Source organism: Patagioenas fasciata, chromosome 13, assembly GCF_037038585.1.
Source record: "Patagioenas fasciata isolate bPatFas1 chromosome 13, bPatFas1.hap1, whole genome shotgun sequence".
Classification (NCBI taxonomy): Eukaryota; Metazoa; Chordata; class Aves; order Columbiformes; family Columbidae; genus Patagioenas; species Patagioenas fasciata.
In genome coordinates, this window is record NC_092532.1 from 6,943,138 (window position 1) to 6,957,965 (window position 14,828).

Below are 14,828 nucleotides of genomic sequence, written 5' to 3' on the forward strand. Positions count from 1 at the left end.
TCATGTGATTCATTTCATGAAGCATGTTAGCCAGACGTCATATGTTTTAGCCCATTCATGGTAGAGGCCAGCAAAAACAAGAAGTAGTGGAGGGAGAAGAAAGTACTGAGTGCTTAAAACTCTAGTTGAACTGTTGCTGTGCTCAGCCTTCCCAAAACTCTGTATACTGAGGCTTTTTATTTTTTAAATTTTTTTATAATAGCAAACCATAACTTGATCCTTCATACCTCATTAATACTGTAGAGGAAGCAAACTTTCCTTCAGCTTTTTTTGGGAAGGATGTCATCAAACTTCTGTGCTATAATAAAAAGTCGCTAGGCTAGCAGTCAGGTTTTTAAAAATAGTTTAAGACCTGTGTCTGCCAACTAATCACACTGTTATATTTTTACCCACAAAGTTGCTTTAATATTCTTTTTATACACTTCAAATTTAGGTATCTTTTATTGTAATCTTTAACATATATTGAGCAAACATTTAGTTAATGTTAACAAAAACTTTCAAATTTCTGTAGCCATTCTGTTCACCCTTGCAGGAAAGAAAGCATTAGGTGATGGCTCTGGGCAGTTTTCTTTATTCTTTCCCCTTGGCAGGTTGTTTCTGTTTGCATCGTTGGAGCTGAACAGGGACAAACAAAAACCTTCATGGTACAAATAGTGATTAAAGCAGCTTTGAACTGGGTGTGAAACATAACTACCACAACAAAGATAAATACAGAATTCTAAACACCAGAACGATGGATTGCTATTAAAGGAAAAAAGGCTCAATGGAAATTAGGATAAATTCAATTATTTTGCTTAAAGAATATTTGATGAGCTATATATTTATGTTTAGTAAGCTAAAATGTGCTCCGAAAGTGATGGGCAGCCTGGCTGGGAACCAGGTGGTTTGGGAACGTATGAGAAACTCTGGTTCATGACAATGCTGTGCTCTCATTCCATAACAGTTGGCTGGGCTGCATTCTAGCAATTTCATTCCTGCAAGATTTTTCAGTCTTTTATGTGACTGCAATATTTTCAAACCCACGATGTTCATCAAAATAAGCCAGAGTTGGTACGTATTTGACTGAATCATGAGTAAACCTGAACTTTTAATGTTCTTTGTACATGTACCACATGTAAAGAAAAGAGATTGGGTTTGCACCTCTTGATTTGAAGGGTCAAAAATTCATATGGAATAGAAATAAACAACTGTGTGTAAGGGAGCATTTAGAAATGAGTTTTTCAGTAGCCTTCATGTCTATGGGATTGCTCAGGTATTTCGTGTATTATCCCATTCCTGCCCCAAATAATGAACATAGATGTTTACGCTACCATATGTTTTTATCTTGCAGGTTGAATTTGAGTGGCTTAGGCAGTTTTGGTTTCAAGGCAAGCAGTATTTGAAGTGCACTGATTGGTGGCTTAAGCCTATGGCGAAATTGGAAGAATTTTGGAAAAAAATGGAGATTATGGTAAGTAGTAGTTTTGTAGTCTAGAGCCTCTGAAGCTTAATTCTGAGAGCATTCACAATTATGTTTTTAATTGTACTGTAGTAATGGGATTTAAACTTTATTCAGAACATATGACAAGTGGAATCAATGTCAGTCTTCCACTGCCTCTTTTGATTTCTTTCCCCCAGTAGCCAGAAGAAAAGTGAGCAAACTAAAATCCAAATCCCAAGATTTCAGTTATTTCCCAACTTTGCTTGTTTTCAAAGTTTGACAGCCACATAAAATGTCACCTATCAAATACTACACCACATGAAACTGTGCATTGTCAACTTTTTCATACAACACCGAGAGACAACTCTTCAATGACAACAGTGGTGAATGCACCTGAGGAAGGTTGAGAGTAAAACCTGCTGATCTGGAGGTACAACTGTCTGTTTGTAGCCCACCCGCACACTTACACCATAGCTAAACCAACAAAAGGAGATGAGTTTCTTGAATAATTGTAGGGATTTTGGTTCCTGTACATAAAGTATGTCAATGTGCCTGTAGTTGACTGAAGAAGTTTGTGATGTAGTTGGGGGTGCTGAGTATGGTTTGTAGCAGAGATGGATTTGAATCCCGGGAGGTACAGTGCAACAAGAATGTGCTCTTGAGTTTAGAGGGAAATGTTGTGACTCGTTGAGCTGCTCAAACGCGTTGTAGCTTTTCCAGCAACGGCTAGCCTTGGAAAATAAGTGTGGAAAAGTGAAACTTTCATTTGTGAAATCAGTTACCACAAGGAATCGGAGAGCATTAAACTTTCGTACAAAAGGAGAGAAGTTATGCATAATTTGTTTATGTTGGGTTTTTTCCTCATTTTTGTGTTCTTATATGCTCACATTCTTGAGTGATCTTCGTAATTTAAAAAAGATCTTTTGGTTTGTTTTTCTTTCAAATGACAACTTACTCGCTTGTAACACAGGCTTAGATGAGGTAGAGGCAAGTATGTTTGATTGTTATTTTATATCCATTGTGTGTTGAGAACATGGAAAAACAGCAAACTCAGGAATTCTCAAGGGTTTGGTTTTCTGCAATTGGTGTGACATTACCATGTGTCTCTAATTAGAAACACGGTGGCGTCAGTGGATCTCCTTTCAACAGGCCTCTGGATGATATTTATCAGCAAAATGAAGGTTGGGCCAAGACAGAAGCTGCTTCTAATTTAAATTTAAAAAATGGTTTTAATGTTTATGACTTATAACATATTAATCACAATTAATTTCAGCTATTGAAGGAGACAGAAGAGAATGTTAATTGAGGATGTCTGTTTTGTTGAGTCTCTAAGTAAATTTGATGCTTACTGTATTTGAGACTTAGAGGTAGGGTGGGTTTTAACCTACGTTTTGCCCTTTAGTGTTTAACGAAATGACAGTAGAGGGCAATGTTGAGCCACAGTTTTAATGCAACAACAGGCACAGGCTTAATAAAAATACATAGAAATGTAGCATTAACATCAAGAATTATCCCTGTTGCTTCAAGTTAGCTGTAATCTCTAAGATTCCATAACACAGGAAATCAATTGTGGGTTAACAAATTCAACAGCAATTTAACATAAAAAGTGCAGTGTTTTGGTGCATGCTTAGCTTCCACAGTATTAAGTTAAATCAAAAAGGTATTTCTGAAGGTACTCAGTAGTCTACAGTCAACACTTTTTTCTCTAAATTTATAATTTTAGCTGGATGATTCTTTAAAAAAAAAAAAAAAGTGGCAAAAAGCTTATATTTAAAATGTCACAGAGCTGTTGATTTTGTCACAGTATTATTGCTTAAAATGAATTATTTCTTAAAACACTTAAGCAATGCATTTTTTTTCATTTGTGTGTGAGCTGAACAACTCTTGACTTATTTTTTTTAATGCCTGTGTCTACAGTGATACAGAAGTCAGCTGGGTTTCCCTGTGTGCCTTTTTTTCCTTTCTTTTTTGTCCTATTCCCCCCACTCTTGTTTAGTGTTGCAGTCTTAGAGAAGAAAATAAACTTTTCCAGAACGATTTCTAATTCTGCTAATTGTAATTGCTCCAATGTCACAGCCAAGTAGGATACTGCAGGAAGTTTAACCCACTGTCTTCAAACCTTTGGGCTTGCTTTCATATTTTCGAACGTTATGGCAAGCACACCATTTTATCATCGTGTTTATTCCTGGCATTTCTTTCCCTGAGGATAGTTTTACTTAGAGCTCACTCTTGTGATGTAAATGTTAAACCTTTCATTTGAATGACATTCTGATAAAACATCACATTTCCCACAATATTACCTCATGAATTTATGAACCATTAAATCCAAAGCAGTTTAACCAATCTTCTTCTCTTTTCCCCCCTCCCTTGAAAATATGAAGGCTATTCAAATGTTGGAGGGTTTTTTTTTTAAAAGTCATCCAAGATTAACACATTATCGTCTGCACCATCAGGATAAACGCGTGCTGAATTCAAAGGGAGAGTTACCATTTGAAAAAAGACAGGACAAGCTTTGCTTTCTGGGTAAAGAGAAGTCTGAAAAGCAGAAATCTCATGTGATGTGAGCAAGTCTTGCTGTAGCTGTTCTGAGATTCAGTGGAGAGACAATTTGTCTCTCAGGGTCTGATATCATGCAAGCCTTGCAATCTGACATTTATTTTAGCTATGAAAATCTTCCAACACCATGCTGCAGAACTCCTACAGTCTCTCTTATTTTTTTGATGGTGGTTTATTTTGTTTTAGGCTGATTCACGTTTGAATAAGTAAAATGTGAATCAATTAAATGGTGTTTGTTTGTGGGATGAAAAGTAAACATATAATTATACTTAAATATAGAATCTTTAAATACTTCTTTAACATATCAAGTGTTCCTTTGAAAAAATAAATGAAGACCCCAGTAGTGCTATATGGTGTGAATTGTATTTCCTGCTCTGACAGTCCATTTAGCAATGTAGCAATGTATTTATATGGCAGTTGGCCTTAATAACCTTTATTGACTTTAGTGGGTAAGAGCCAAGACTGAGATTATTAAAGTGTATCAGTTTCATTGCAGTATAAAGTCACAACATATATAATTATGTTAGGTAGGCTAGGTTCCATTTAATCCCACCTATTTATGCAGGAATTTGGCAAGATGGAAAAAAATGTACAACTAAAATATAGAGAAGTTATGACTGATTTGGAGTTACATTTGGAGTTATATTATATAACTGTTTCCCTACTATAAAGGGTCTACTTAAAGGAATGGAACATAGATATTAAAGAACTGATTTTTAGCAGTATAGCTGAAACACAAGTAATTTCTATACCATTTGTTTCACTTTTTGGCATCCTAAAATACAGATGATGATAATGAAATGCAGCACACCTTTTAATTTATGCCTATTTAAAAGCAGAAATATGCACATTCTGTAGTTAGAGAAGCAAAGCGGCATTTCATGCAAACTGGTATCTTTCTGCACAACTTTCTTCTTAATTTGTAAAACTTTTAAAAACTATATTGATAGGCATGTTATTATTACTGTTAATTCTCAATAGCACACTTGTATCAGTTTATACAACTAAATTGAGATTGGAGAGCAAGGCTATTTTCTTGTAAAATGATTTTTCTTTCCTTTTTGAGGTCTGTTTTACTATTTACTATGAGTGCTACATATGAAGTATGTAATCGTTTCTGCTATAAGCCACTATTGTCAGGGGTTTACAGCCTGACAGTTAGAATTGAGTCTGGGCTGAAACTTGAGCTACAAAATCTCAGCCCAGGGCCATAATATATTTCTTTATTTTCTTCCTTCCTCAAATTAAGACAAGGGTTTAAATATGTATTTAAATCAGAGTATTTCTGTTCCAGAATAACCATGAAAAAGTATAGGACAAAATGTGCTTTTAAAAGAAATCCTCCTAGCTTTTGAAGACTTTGGCACTTTAAACAGCTAACCAATTACATTAAGAAAAAACAGATAATAGGATCACAAGAGGCTGTTTAGCTTTTTTTCAGAAAATACAGAGCAACTTGGTTTGACCTTGTCACCCGAAGTTCGAGAAATTCTGAGGTATGATTTTAATTTCTTGTCTTAGCTTTCCTGTGGTGCTCAGATACTGCAGTGTCACCCTCCGTGCTTGGGCGCCACGCGGTGCCCCGCCATCCTATTTGCCTAATGAGCTGTGAGATGCACAACATGGCAGCTCAAACACCCACATTTGAGCCATCTCTTGTCTTTTGGGGCTCTTCTTATCTGTTTAGGCCAGACCCTTTCAATAAGTGAATTTTTGACAGGTTATATTTTATGTACAGTAGGAGTCAGCTGTTTCTGGAAATGCACCTTTTATCTGAAACAACAAAACTTGATCCCAAAGACTTTTTGTTTTGGATACTAATTTCCTTGACCCCAATATTTTTAGCAGTCAGAAATGGGCAAAAGGATTCAACATTGTGTGTAGTAGGATCACTATCAATCTGTTAAAAAAAACCACAAAGTTTTTTTGCACATCTTTCAGAAAAACAAATATTTACAATTCTGAGGGAATTCAGACTTAAGCTTCCAAAACAAAGTGTGTCCTGAAAGCACAAAGGACTGTGTTTATGATTCTCTTTGAAGTGTTTTTGCAACAGGATAAGGAAAATTTTAGAAACTGTCTGATAGTGTTCAGGGTAAATACTTAAACCCCTTTAGAGAATTTCACACACAGATACTGTGCAGCAGAAAAAAGGATACTTATGTTTCCTAAAGCTGCTACAGCCTACAGCTTTGTACTTAAAGACAGAGGTGTTGAATAGAATTCTACTGAGGATACATCCAGTGACAATATCTGCAGGAACATCAGAGCAAACCAGTGGATAGCACTTTCTGGTTTTAACCCTTCTGTGCACCGGTGGAGATCTAAGCTCAGTTGATACGAACTGCTATAACATTTCTATTATAAACTGGAATTGTTCAAAGGGCGCTCTTCCAGCTTAGCATACTGTGAGAATTACGCTGAAAACATTGAGGTTATAATGTAAAGTGGCAGAAGCCAGGAAGAATTTTGGATGATTTCTGTCCTTTGGGGAAGTGGGATGTGTTTCTGGTAGTGGAGCTGCGAGGTGGCCGTGCCGTCCCCTCCCCTGTCCCCTTCTGGGTGCTTTTGCACCCGTGCTACAAGCGTGACGTGGGTGTTGTGCACACAGCTGTGTCCTGGTGAGCTTCGGCTCTGGATGTCTGGAATTCTGTTGTCTTGTGCTTAACTCGCTGTAACAGGGCTGCTTTCTGTTGTCTTCGCTATATATTTATACTATTGGATGTGTATAGTATATACAGGTACTTGCATGGAAAATGTGATGAGCTCTGTGTCAGTGTTTAAAACATGAATACATACAACACACAATCAGCAGAAATCAAAATTGTCCACATAGGTTATGCCCCAATCTTGTATTTGAATTGTGTAAATGGATCTCTGTGTCTGAGCTGAGCACTGTGGCTCGAATAGGATTCTCCATCCTGTGTAAAAATATTTTCATACAGGGTAGACTACCAGAGCCAGTCCATGGTGTAGGGGTCTGTACGCACTTCTACACACCAATACACACACAGGTATCCTGGGGTTTTTAACTATGATGCTCTTCTAATCAGGTTATTTATGTAAATTTTAATTCATATAAAGTTATATTTAGAGAAAAGGCGTTTATAGGGATGAGCGCTGGGGGCAACTGCTTGCGGTTCTTGGCAGCAGGAGCGGAGCGGGGGGAGCGGGAGCTGCACCGGGCAGCGCTGCAGGTACCGCAGTGTGCGGGGAGAGGGGAGCGCGCAGCACAGCTCCTGATGCATCCCTGGGCATCCTGTGTCCATCCTGCAGGGGCACTTTAGAACCTGCTCTTGCCCTTTTATTGTTAATGGGAACTATGTGATTGTTTTCAGGGAAAGCAGACTCAATGTGACGGGGCTACTGTAGATGGGATAAAATCTTGTGCTGTTTCTACTGTTTTTCCCCAGAACCTTGGATGGACATATACTGGAATAATAAAAGATCCTTTTATCAGCAGTATGTTTATTGATGCTTATTATTTGCTGTGGAAATAGTGAAATAGTTGTACTGTGCTATTGTTTAACGAGTCCAGTTATTCTTTGCCAAGCCTTTAATGTTCTTAGAAATCCATTTCCTAGTAGAAAAACTGAATATAAGACCGTATTTGAACACTGAAAATAACAATTCTTGAAAAGAAATTATTCTGCTTTTTTGAAATTTGTATGTCTGTATGTAACATAAAACTTGATAAATTGTGAAATATGGTTAAAGTGATTTCTCGTTCTCATTTAGGCAATCATAGAATTGATCAGATATAGATAGGGCTTATAGATTTGTACATTCATGTGCCTACATCTGTGGACATGCTACAAAGATGCAAAAAAATGGACTTGGTTTGGTGTTAAAACTGAAATACAGTGGCTTGCCAGGAATAATTTTTCCTATGGTTGTTATGAACTTGGGGAAGTTGTGATTTCAAATGAAAGCGCAATCAAATAACAGTATGATTAAAATGTCACTATCTACATTACTGTAATTTCTTTTTTTAGAGTACAACTAGTATTGCTAATCATGGTTTTATTCCTATTGTATATAAAATGGCTATGTAACCACTGTAAAATAGAATACAGCTGGTTTACTTTCCAAATGGCTTTTGTAAGGAAGGGATGTGACATCTTCCAAAAAGCTGCCATTGCTGCGTTGGTACCTTTTCTGTCCTCTCTGATCATCAGTCCTAATTTCTAACAAGATCATGGGTGATGGTGCTGTTGCAGTGTATTTTTTAACAGTTACTTCATTTTTGATCAAAATTATTTTATATATAAAGAAATAAAATTTGGCTTCAGTCCTTGCCATGGAAAGCATTATGGCCTGATGGATTAGGTGCTAATTCTTTCACTAAACTTCTGTTTAACTTGTGCAAGTAGCTTAAGTGTGGTTTTCAAAATCAGTGTGGAGATCAAAACCTTGAGGTCTTACTTTGGTTTTAGATTGCAGACTATTTCTGATCTTGAATTCCTCATCAATAAAATGAGGCTATGATTTTTGCTGTGACTGAAAAAAGTTAATTACTGGCTATATCCTAGGGAGAGAACATTCTGCAGTTGAAGGAACCCAACACATTTCTATCTCCCCCTTACCGTGACTGGAAATTGCAGAATTTGGGCCACATCTAAGGTTATTTTTTTGCAGATGGGCAAGTTCTTTCCATCTAAGTAAGACAGAAGGAGCTGATTGTGTTTTGGCTGACCCCAGTTGTCTTCTGGCAGTTCCCAGTTTGAGCTCTCAGGAGCTTTTCAGTGAATCTTTTCTGCACTTTTCATTTCTTACTACACATGCTTCTGCTTAGTAATCCTGAAGCTGTAGACATAATGTTTACTATTCTGCAGTAGGAAGATAATTACTGGCTTTTCTCAAATGTCTCTAGTTAACATCAGATTTTGGCAGTTCTCCTTGGACTGTTAGGGAATCTGAACTCTATATAGTTCTCACAGCAAAGGCTCTAAGACAAAGTTTAAATGTAGCAAATCTTCTAAATTATTTCTGTAAAATAACGTGATTGTTTATCACAATCAGACAAATGGCATCTCTTTTCACAGGAGGAATTTTGAGTTTCTGTAATATAACAGAATGATGGAGTGGTGAGAACAGGCCAGATTCCTGCTTGTCAGTGGGAATGGCAGCGGCGGAGCTGAGCTCCGTGTGAACTCCTTTTTGTGCTGGAAATAGTGCATCAGTTCATGCTGTCTCCCTGCCTAGGGATCAATAGAATTGTGTAATCAGCGCAAGTGATTATTTTATTTTTATGTGCGTGTATATGTATGCATATATACACTGCTCATAATTATATTTTAGCTCAGTCTTCATCTGCATGCAACATGCTAATGCATTAAAGCTTCACCGGCTAGCCAGAAGGTTTGTTGTTTTGTCAATGTGGTGGTGCGACTCAGCTTGAATAAGTGAATTATTAGACTTTTCTTGTAATTCAGCCACATGGCAGAGTAAGTTTGCTCCTTGTCATCCTGTACTGATTGTTCTCTCATTCTGTCCAAGGTCATGCTTCCATTTCATGAAATGCGAGTTTCTGTGCTGAAATCATTTGCAGTAGTAGGACTACAGAATTCACTCCTTCAGGCAAAACTAGTGATCCATTATGTTCCTGATGGAAGATTTGGATAGAAATTATTTTAAAATTAGCCTGCACAAACCAATTTATGCTGCTGCTGTGTAGCACCGAAGTACACAAAGGTTGTACTTCTCAGAGTTCTTTGAGGCGACAGAGTATCTGAAAATCTTTCAGCTGCTAAGCTTTGTATTTCTGTCTTGTCTTCTGGGGAAGACGAAGGAGCACCAGGTACTGCATGTACAATGGTAATACATCTATCCCCAAGGAAACAGGGATGAAGTAACATGAAATTAATCTAATAGTGCATTTATGTAGATGCTCAATGCAAAAGCCAACACAAATCCTGGCTCTATCTCAATCAGAAATGTTACGATGCTTTTAAAAGGATTAAAAATATAAGTAATTAGGATTATTAATATTTCTTACTTTTAAAGGTCTTCTCCTGTAGGTGGAATCTTTACTAATGCAACCATAGAGTGGCTGACTTTGTCTCTCAGAGGACTGACAGTAGAGAAAGGAGAGGTTACCATGCAATTATAGTCTTACAGTCAAGGCTTTTCAGACCATTATTCCATTACTGATCTTTTGTTGGCTTTCATGTAGGACATACTTGATACACATATTTATAAGACCTATTCATGGGTCAATTCCACTGGTGATCATTATGCTAAAGGAATTATGAATTTACAGCATCAAAACTTAGAAATCTACTGGGGAGGGGAAAAGATGGGTGAGTCAACAGATGAGTAAGTCTTGAAAACTCGAAATTCGCAAAAAATACTGAACGCAAAACCAGGATACAGAACTCTTCTATCATGTGTTTTCTTTGCTTTTCATCTTCTACATTTTCTTGTTAAATATAAAATACTGTAATTGAATCACAGCATTAGCTGGCTTTTTCCAACAAAACAGCAGATTTAGGCTCTTTGCTGCTAGTTTCAAAAATAATATATAGAGCGAGCACGAAGGCAAAAATTGAGCACATAGATGTATAATCCCAAAGGAATAAACTGACTTCTACTAGACAAGCTGAAAGCTGATTAAAATATTTCTCATCCTTTGGGTATGCAACAGCTTTTGATGATGGGGAGTGTATTAATATTCAGTTTAGCTGCTTGTCGACACTTCAGACAGGTCCCAGGAAAGACTCTGATGCTGACCAGATTTTCTCACTCTGCCAGAAATCTTTACGAGACACAGAGCAGCACCCTTGTATCGGCAAAAACCAAGATAAGAATAATGCTATTTAGCTATGTCTTTATTTTAGAGATTGCTTTTAGACATTTTGAAAGGATTGAAAATGTTAAGGAATTCTTTTAATTATATAAACTCGTTTAAATACAACAAAGAAAAAGATAAATCTTAATTGTTTAAAAATATGGCTGCTGTAATCTATTCGATATTAAATCCATTTGTCCGAGTTGTTTGTAACAAAGATCCCAGTAGTAATATCAGTGACCGAGATTTTTGGAGAGAATGTTCCTACTGCAATTATTTTATAGCAGTCAGATCTCAGGTGTTGGGGTAATAATGTCCTCTTAACTTCATCTATTCCCCTGTAATGCAATACCGGCCTTCCAGGCCAGACCCAGATGTAAACAGCTGGTTTATCAGCTGGTGCTTCTGTTCTTTTGTTGGCGTGCTGACACATGGGGTGCTCAGTGCTCGCTCTTCCCTTTCCGCAGTGACGAGATACGTACAGTATCTCTGGAAAACAAGTCATACGCTGTGCGAGGTGCCTTTAGGATGGCTCCAGGGCTAAATGCTTCCTGTAATAGGTGAAAGAGCATGGCTTAATCAGCTTAGTTAACTCAATTAAGCTGGGATTTTTCTCATGGTACAGCTTTAATTTGTGTTTCGTTTAGCAAATGTATTTCCTAGTTGTGGAATGGCACAAAGTTGGGGAAATCCTATGGGTTTTTATAGTGGTTTGGAAAAAGGTGATGTTTGCTGGTTATTCTGCAAAGTAAAGAAGTGAATTACGGGAGTGTGTCTTTCTACTGAAGATTTTAACGAGACACTCTATTGCAGTTTGTAGGCTCCTCAAACTGAGAAAGTCTACTTTCCCTTTTTTTTTCCTGTCTAATCTTAACATTTTTATATGTGGGAAGGGCTGTTGCTGTTCATCCCAGCCCTGCCTTGCCTGCTTGCAGCTGTCACCAGATTCTGTGACACTACCTTCTTTTGTCACTTGGAAGAAGGTCACCTAGTGTGGTGTGATTCTGAGGGTGTGGATCTCCTCTCCCCTGATCTTTGGGTCTCAGCAGAGAATATGATTATAAATTAAAGTACTTCGAACTGAATTCTTCCTTGAGATGAGTTGCTCTTTGTGTTCTTCTTAAGTTACTCCATGTTAAAAGGTCTCATTTTCTTCTTGGGAAACCTTGACGTCCTGGTCCTAGTGGAATCCTCCTGTCTGGAGATCACAGGAGAAGATTGATTAGCAAGGCACAGCTGAAAATACTAAATGCTGAGTGAGTTCTACTTATCATCTCATTTGGTTCATCTGGTAACCTTTACTTAATTACTGATCTGTTGAGGTGTTTGAAGGAGGAAGTTGTGGGAAAGAAAAGGCAAGTGGGAGAGCAGACAACAGGTTGAGGGTGGCAGCAGGTGCTGGGAGCTGGTGACACCAGGGGACGGAGGGGCCAGGAGCTGTTCTGGTGGCAGAACAACAGGACCAAAGACCATGTGAGTGAAGACTCCCAGAATGGGAGTTCTGAAGGGCTGTAACGGCTGGAAAACTTGAAACTGGGTGTGTAGGTGGAATGGACCTTGGGGTAGAGTGGGAATAGAAAACCAGCTTGGCTGGAAAAGCTTTGGAGATTGAGAAGGAGTAGGAAAGGGTGGCAAGGGCTCCCGGGCCAAAGGGGGTGGTGTGGTTTGGGAGAAAATAGGATGGAGAAGCTTTGCAGTGGGGGAAGTGGCTATGGGCAAGATGGCAGAAGATAAGGCAGCTGGGTGTCTCCTTCAAAGCACGATATTGTGGGTAGACATTTAAAAATTTTTTTTCAATTCTTTTTAAAAAGTCTGTATTTTGATAGAAATTTCTTCATTGATGCTGTTGTGCAGTAATAATACTGTATTTAATATGCTACTGGTAAATAGTCCTTGTTTAAGGAAAAAATAATTATATCAAGTGCAAATGTGTGTTTAAGTATTTGGTTTTATTTCAACAAACATCAAAAATACCTGGGGGCTGGGAGGAAACAACAAAAAACCAAGAACAACAAAGCACACCAGCAACAAAGAAACACACCAAAACCAACCAATGACCAAAACAGGCAAACAGAAACCCACAAAAACCACCACCACCAAAAAACACCAAGGAGATTATGTAAGTGGAGATTTTTAACAACTAAAGAAATGAATATGATGTTTAAGATGCGTGAATTATTTGTGTGTTTAATATATATACATTAACACGTGTGCACACAGAGGTAAAGAGGTTTATCTATTCAAGTGCTGAGCTGTTCTCCATAAGGCTTGAAGTTGCAGAATCTCACTGAAGTGATACAATATGTTGGGTTTTCATCTAAGTACCTCCCACTGCTTGGGCATAATTCTATGGTAGATTTCAGTGTTTCTTGATTATATGGGGTGTTATAATTTCCTGATGACTGGTTATATTATTTATAATGCAGAGGGTGTTAATCCTTTGGTGATTAACACTCTGTTTGAATTACCAGTGGTCAAAAGGTCAAAGGTACATTCTTTTATTTGTTTTGAGGGGTTTTTTGGTAGTGTTTCTTCCTTGGATTTTTCTTTTTTTTCTGAAAATTACTTTGAAGTAATTTGAGGTTGGGAGAGGAGCATCCTTCTTCTTTAGGGGCTCAAGTCTGTTGAAACTGTAGTCGTTAGAACATAACTTCTCTTTGCAATGAGTAGATCCTCCAGAAATCTTTCATGTAAAGATAGTGAAAATCTCTTATCCCAAGGTCAAAAGCACATGGAAGAAGGCATTCCCTACTTAACCTCTAACAGGGTGGTTACCTGTGTCTCACTCTAAGCAATTTTTTAGATATTTAGTAAAGAGAAAAATGTGTGTACATATGTGTCTATAAAACTGTATGTGTGTATAAATATATATGGCTGTCATTTCGGGTGATTTGGAGATCCTGTAGAGATTCTGCTCCAGCTTTCAGCTGTCTCCCAATTCCTGTGTTTTCAGAATTGAGGAGCTGCTTTTAAAGCCTTCAGTTCTTCCAAAGAATTTTTTGTGCTGAAGTTACCCTTACCCCAACATTTCAAGCCTTTCTCTAACTAGTGGGCTCATCTTCGTGTTTTGCTGAGCTGTGTTCCTTCCAGGGCTGGAGCTGGTGAGGAGGAAGCAGTGAAGGGTTTTAGGGTGTTTTTGCGTTTTGTGGTCGCACAGTGCTGGGATAGTGTAACGTTCGTACATCTCCCAGAGAGTTCAGTTATGTGTCCAGGTTTTCTGAGTTGTGTCCAACTGCAATGACTTTGCAGTGGACTGCAGCAATTGCTGGGGCTTACTGAAGTTTACTGTGACCCTGGCTTTGCTCCCTTCTATAAAGGTGTCCATAAGACATTCTTTGCCTGCAAATATTGATGTTCTGCCTGGAGGTTTCTTTGTGCTGTGAGTGTTACACCTACTCCAAGTGTGGAAAAGCCTGGGGATGGCACAAGACCTGCAAGAGTTCCCTCGCTGGCGTTTTTCCACTCTAAACCTGTTTTGGCAGTACTTGAAGCTACTCAAAGCCAGTTCCAGAGTAATTGTGTTGCTACACAGTAGCTCTTTGCAATGTTTAGGACTTGCCTGTTATATATAAACAAAGCAGGAGGTCAAGGAGCAAGGGAGAATACACTCATGGTAGGACCCAAAAAGGAGAGCAGCTCGTCTGGTGGGGTCAGTATTTTGGGCTTCAGACTACAGTGTGTTCTCAGCTCAAATGATGCCAGCCTTGGAAACAGAACAGGGAGATGACAGCCTGCCTCTGCGTTTTCCAATGGGCATGACTGGGCTGGACTTGATATTTTAAGAAAACTCAGCATCAGACTACGAGGCTGATCAAGTGTTAACAATGTGTATTTTGCAGAGCTGGAACGTGAGTTCACCGGTGTATAAAAGCTCTGTTTTAACTCGGTCACCAGCTATGGGTTTAATGCCTGAACTGCTGGATGGAGTTGTTCGGTCTGCCAGAAAATTGAAACATATTATAATAATCTGTGTTTAATCTATGTACCAAATCTGAGGGTGTTTTAATGTTGCTCCAGGGCAGATAGGCTGACAATTCAGTGGAAGCGCAAAGGCAAGATTCT

The 14,828-nt window shown here is 38.2% G+C and overlaps 1 protein-coding gene across 12 annotated transcripts in view; it reads left to right on the forward strand.

Annotated features, from left to right (window-relative positions):
* Nucleotides 1-14,828, forward strand: part of FTO (FTO alpha-ketoglutarate dependent dioxygenase) — a 322,731-nt gene that overhangs the window by 67,057 nt on the left and 240,846 nt on the right. For all 12 annotated transcript variants that reach the window (XR_011741306.1, XR_011741307.1, XR_011741310.1 and 9 more), the window contains one exon: nucleotides 1,331-1,450. Coding sequence is in view for 7 of the 12 variants with exons in the window: in XM_071814485.1 (XP_071670586.1) it covers nucleotides 1,331-1,450 (120 nt within the window). In the remaining 5 variants the exon portion in view is untranslated. The remainder of the gene's footprint in view (nucleotides 1-1,330; nucleotides 1,451-14,828) is intronic.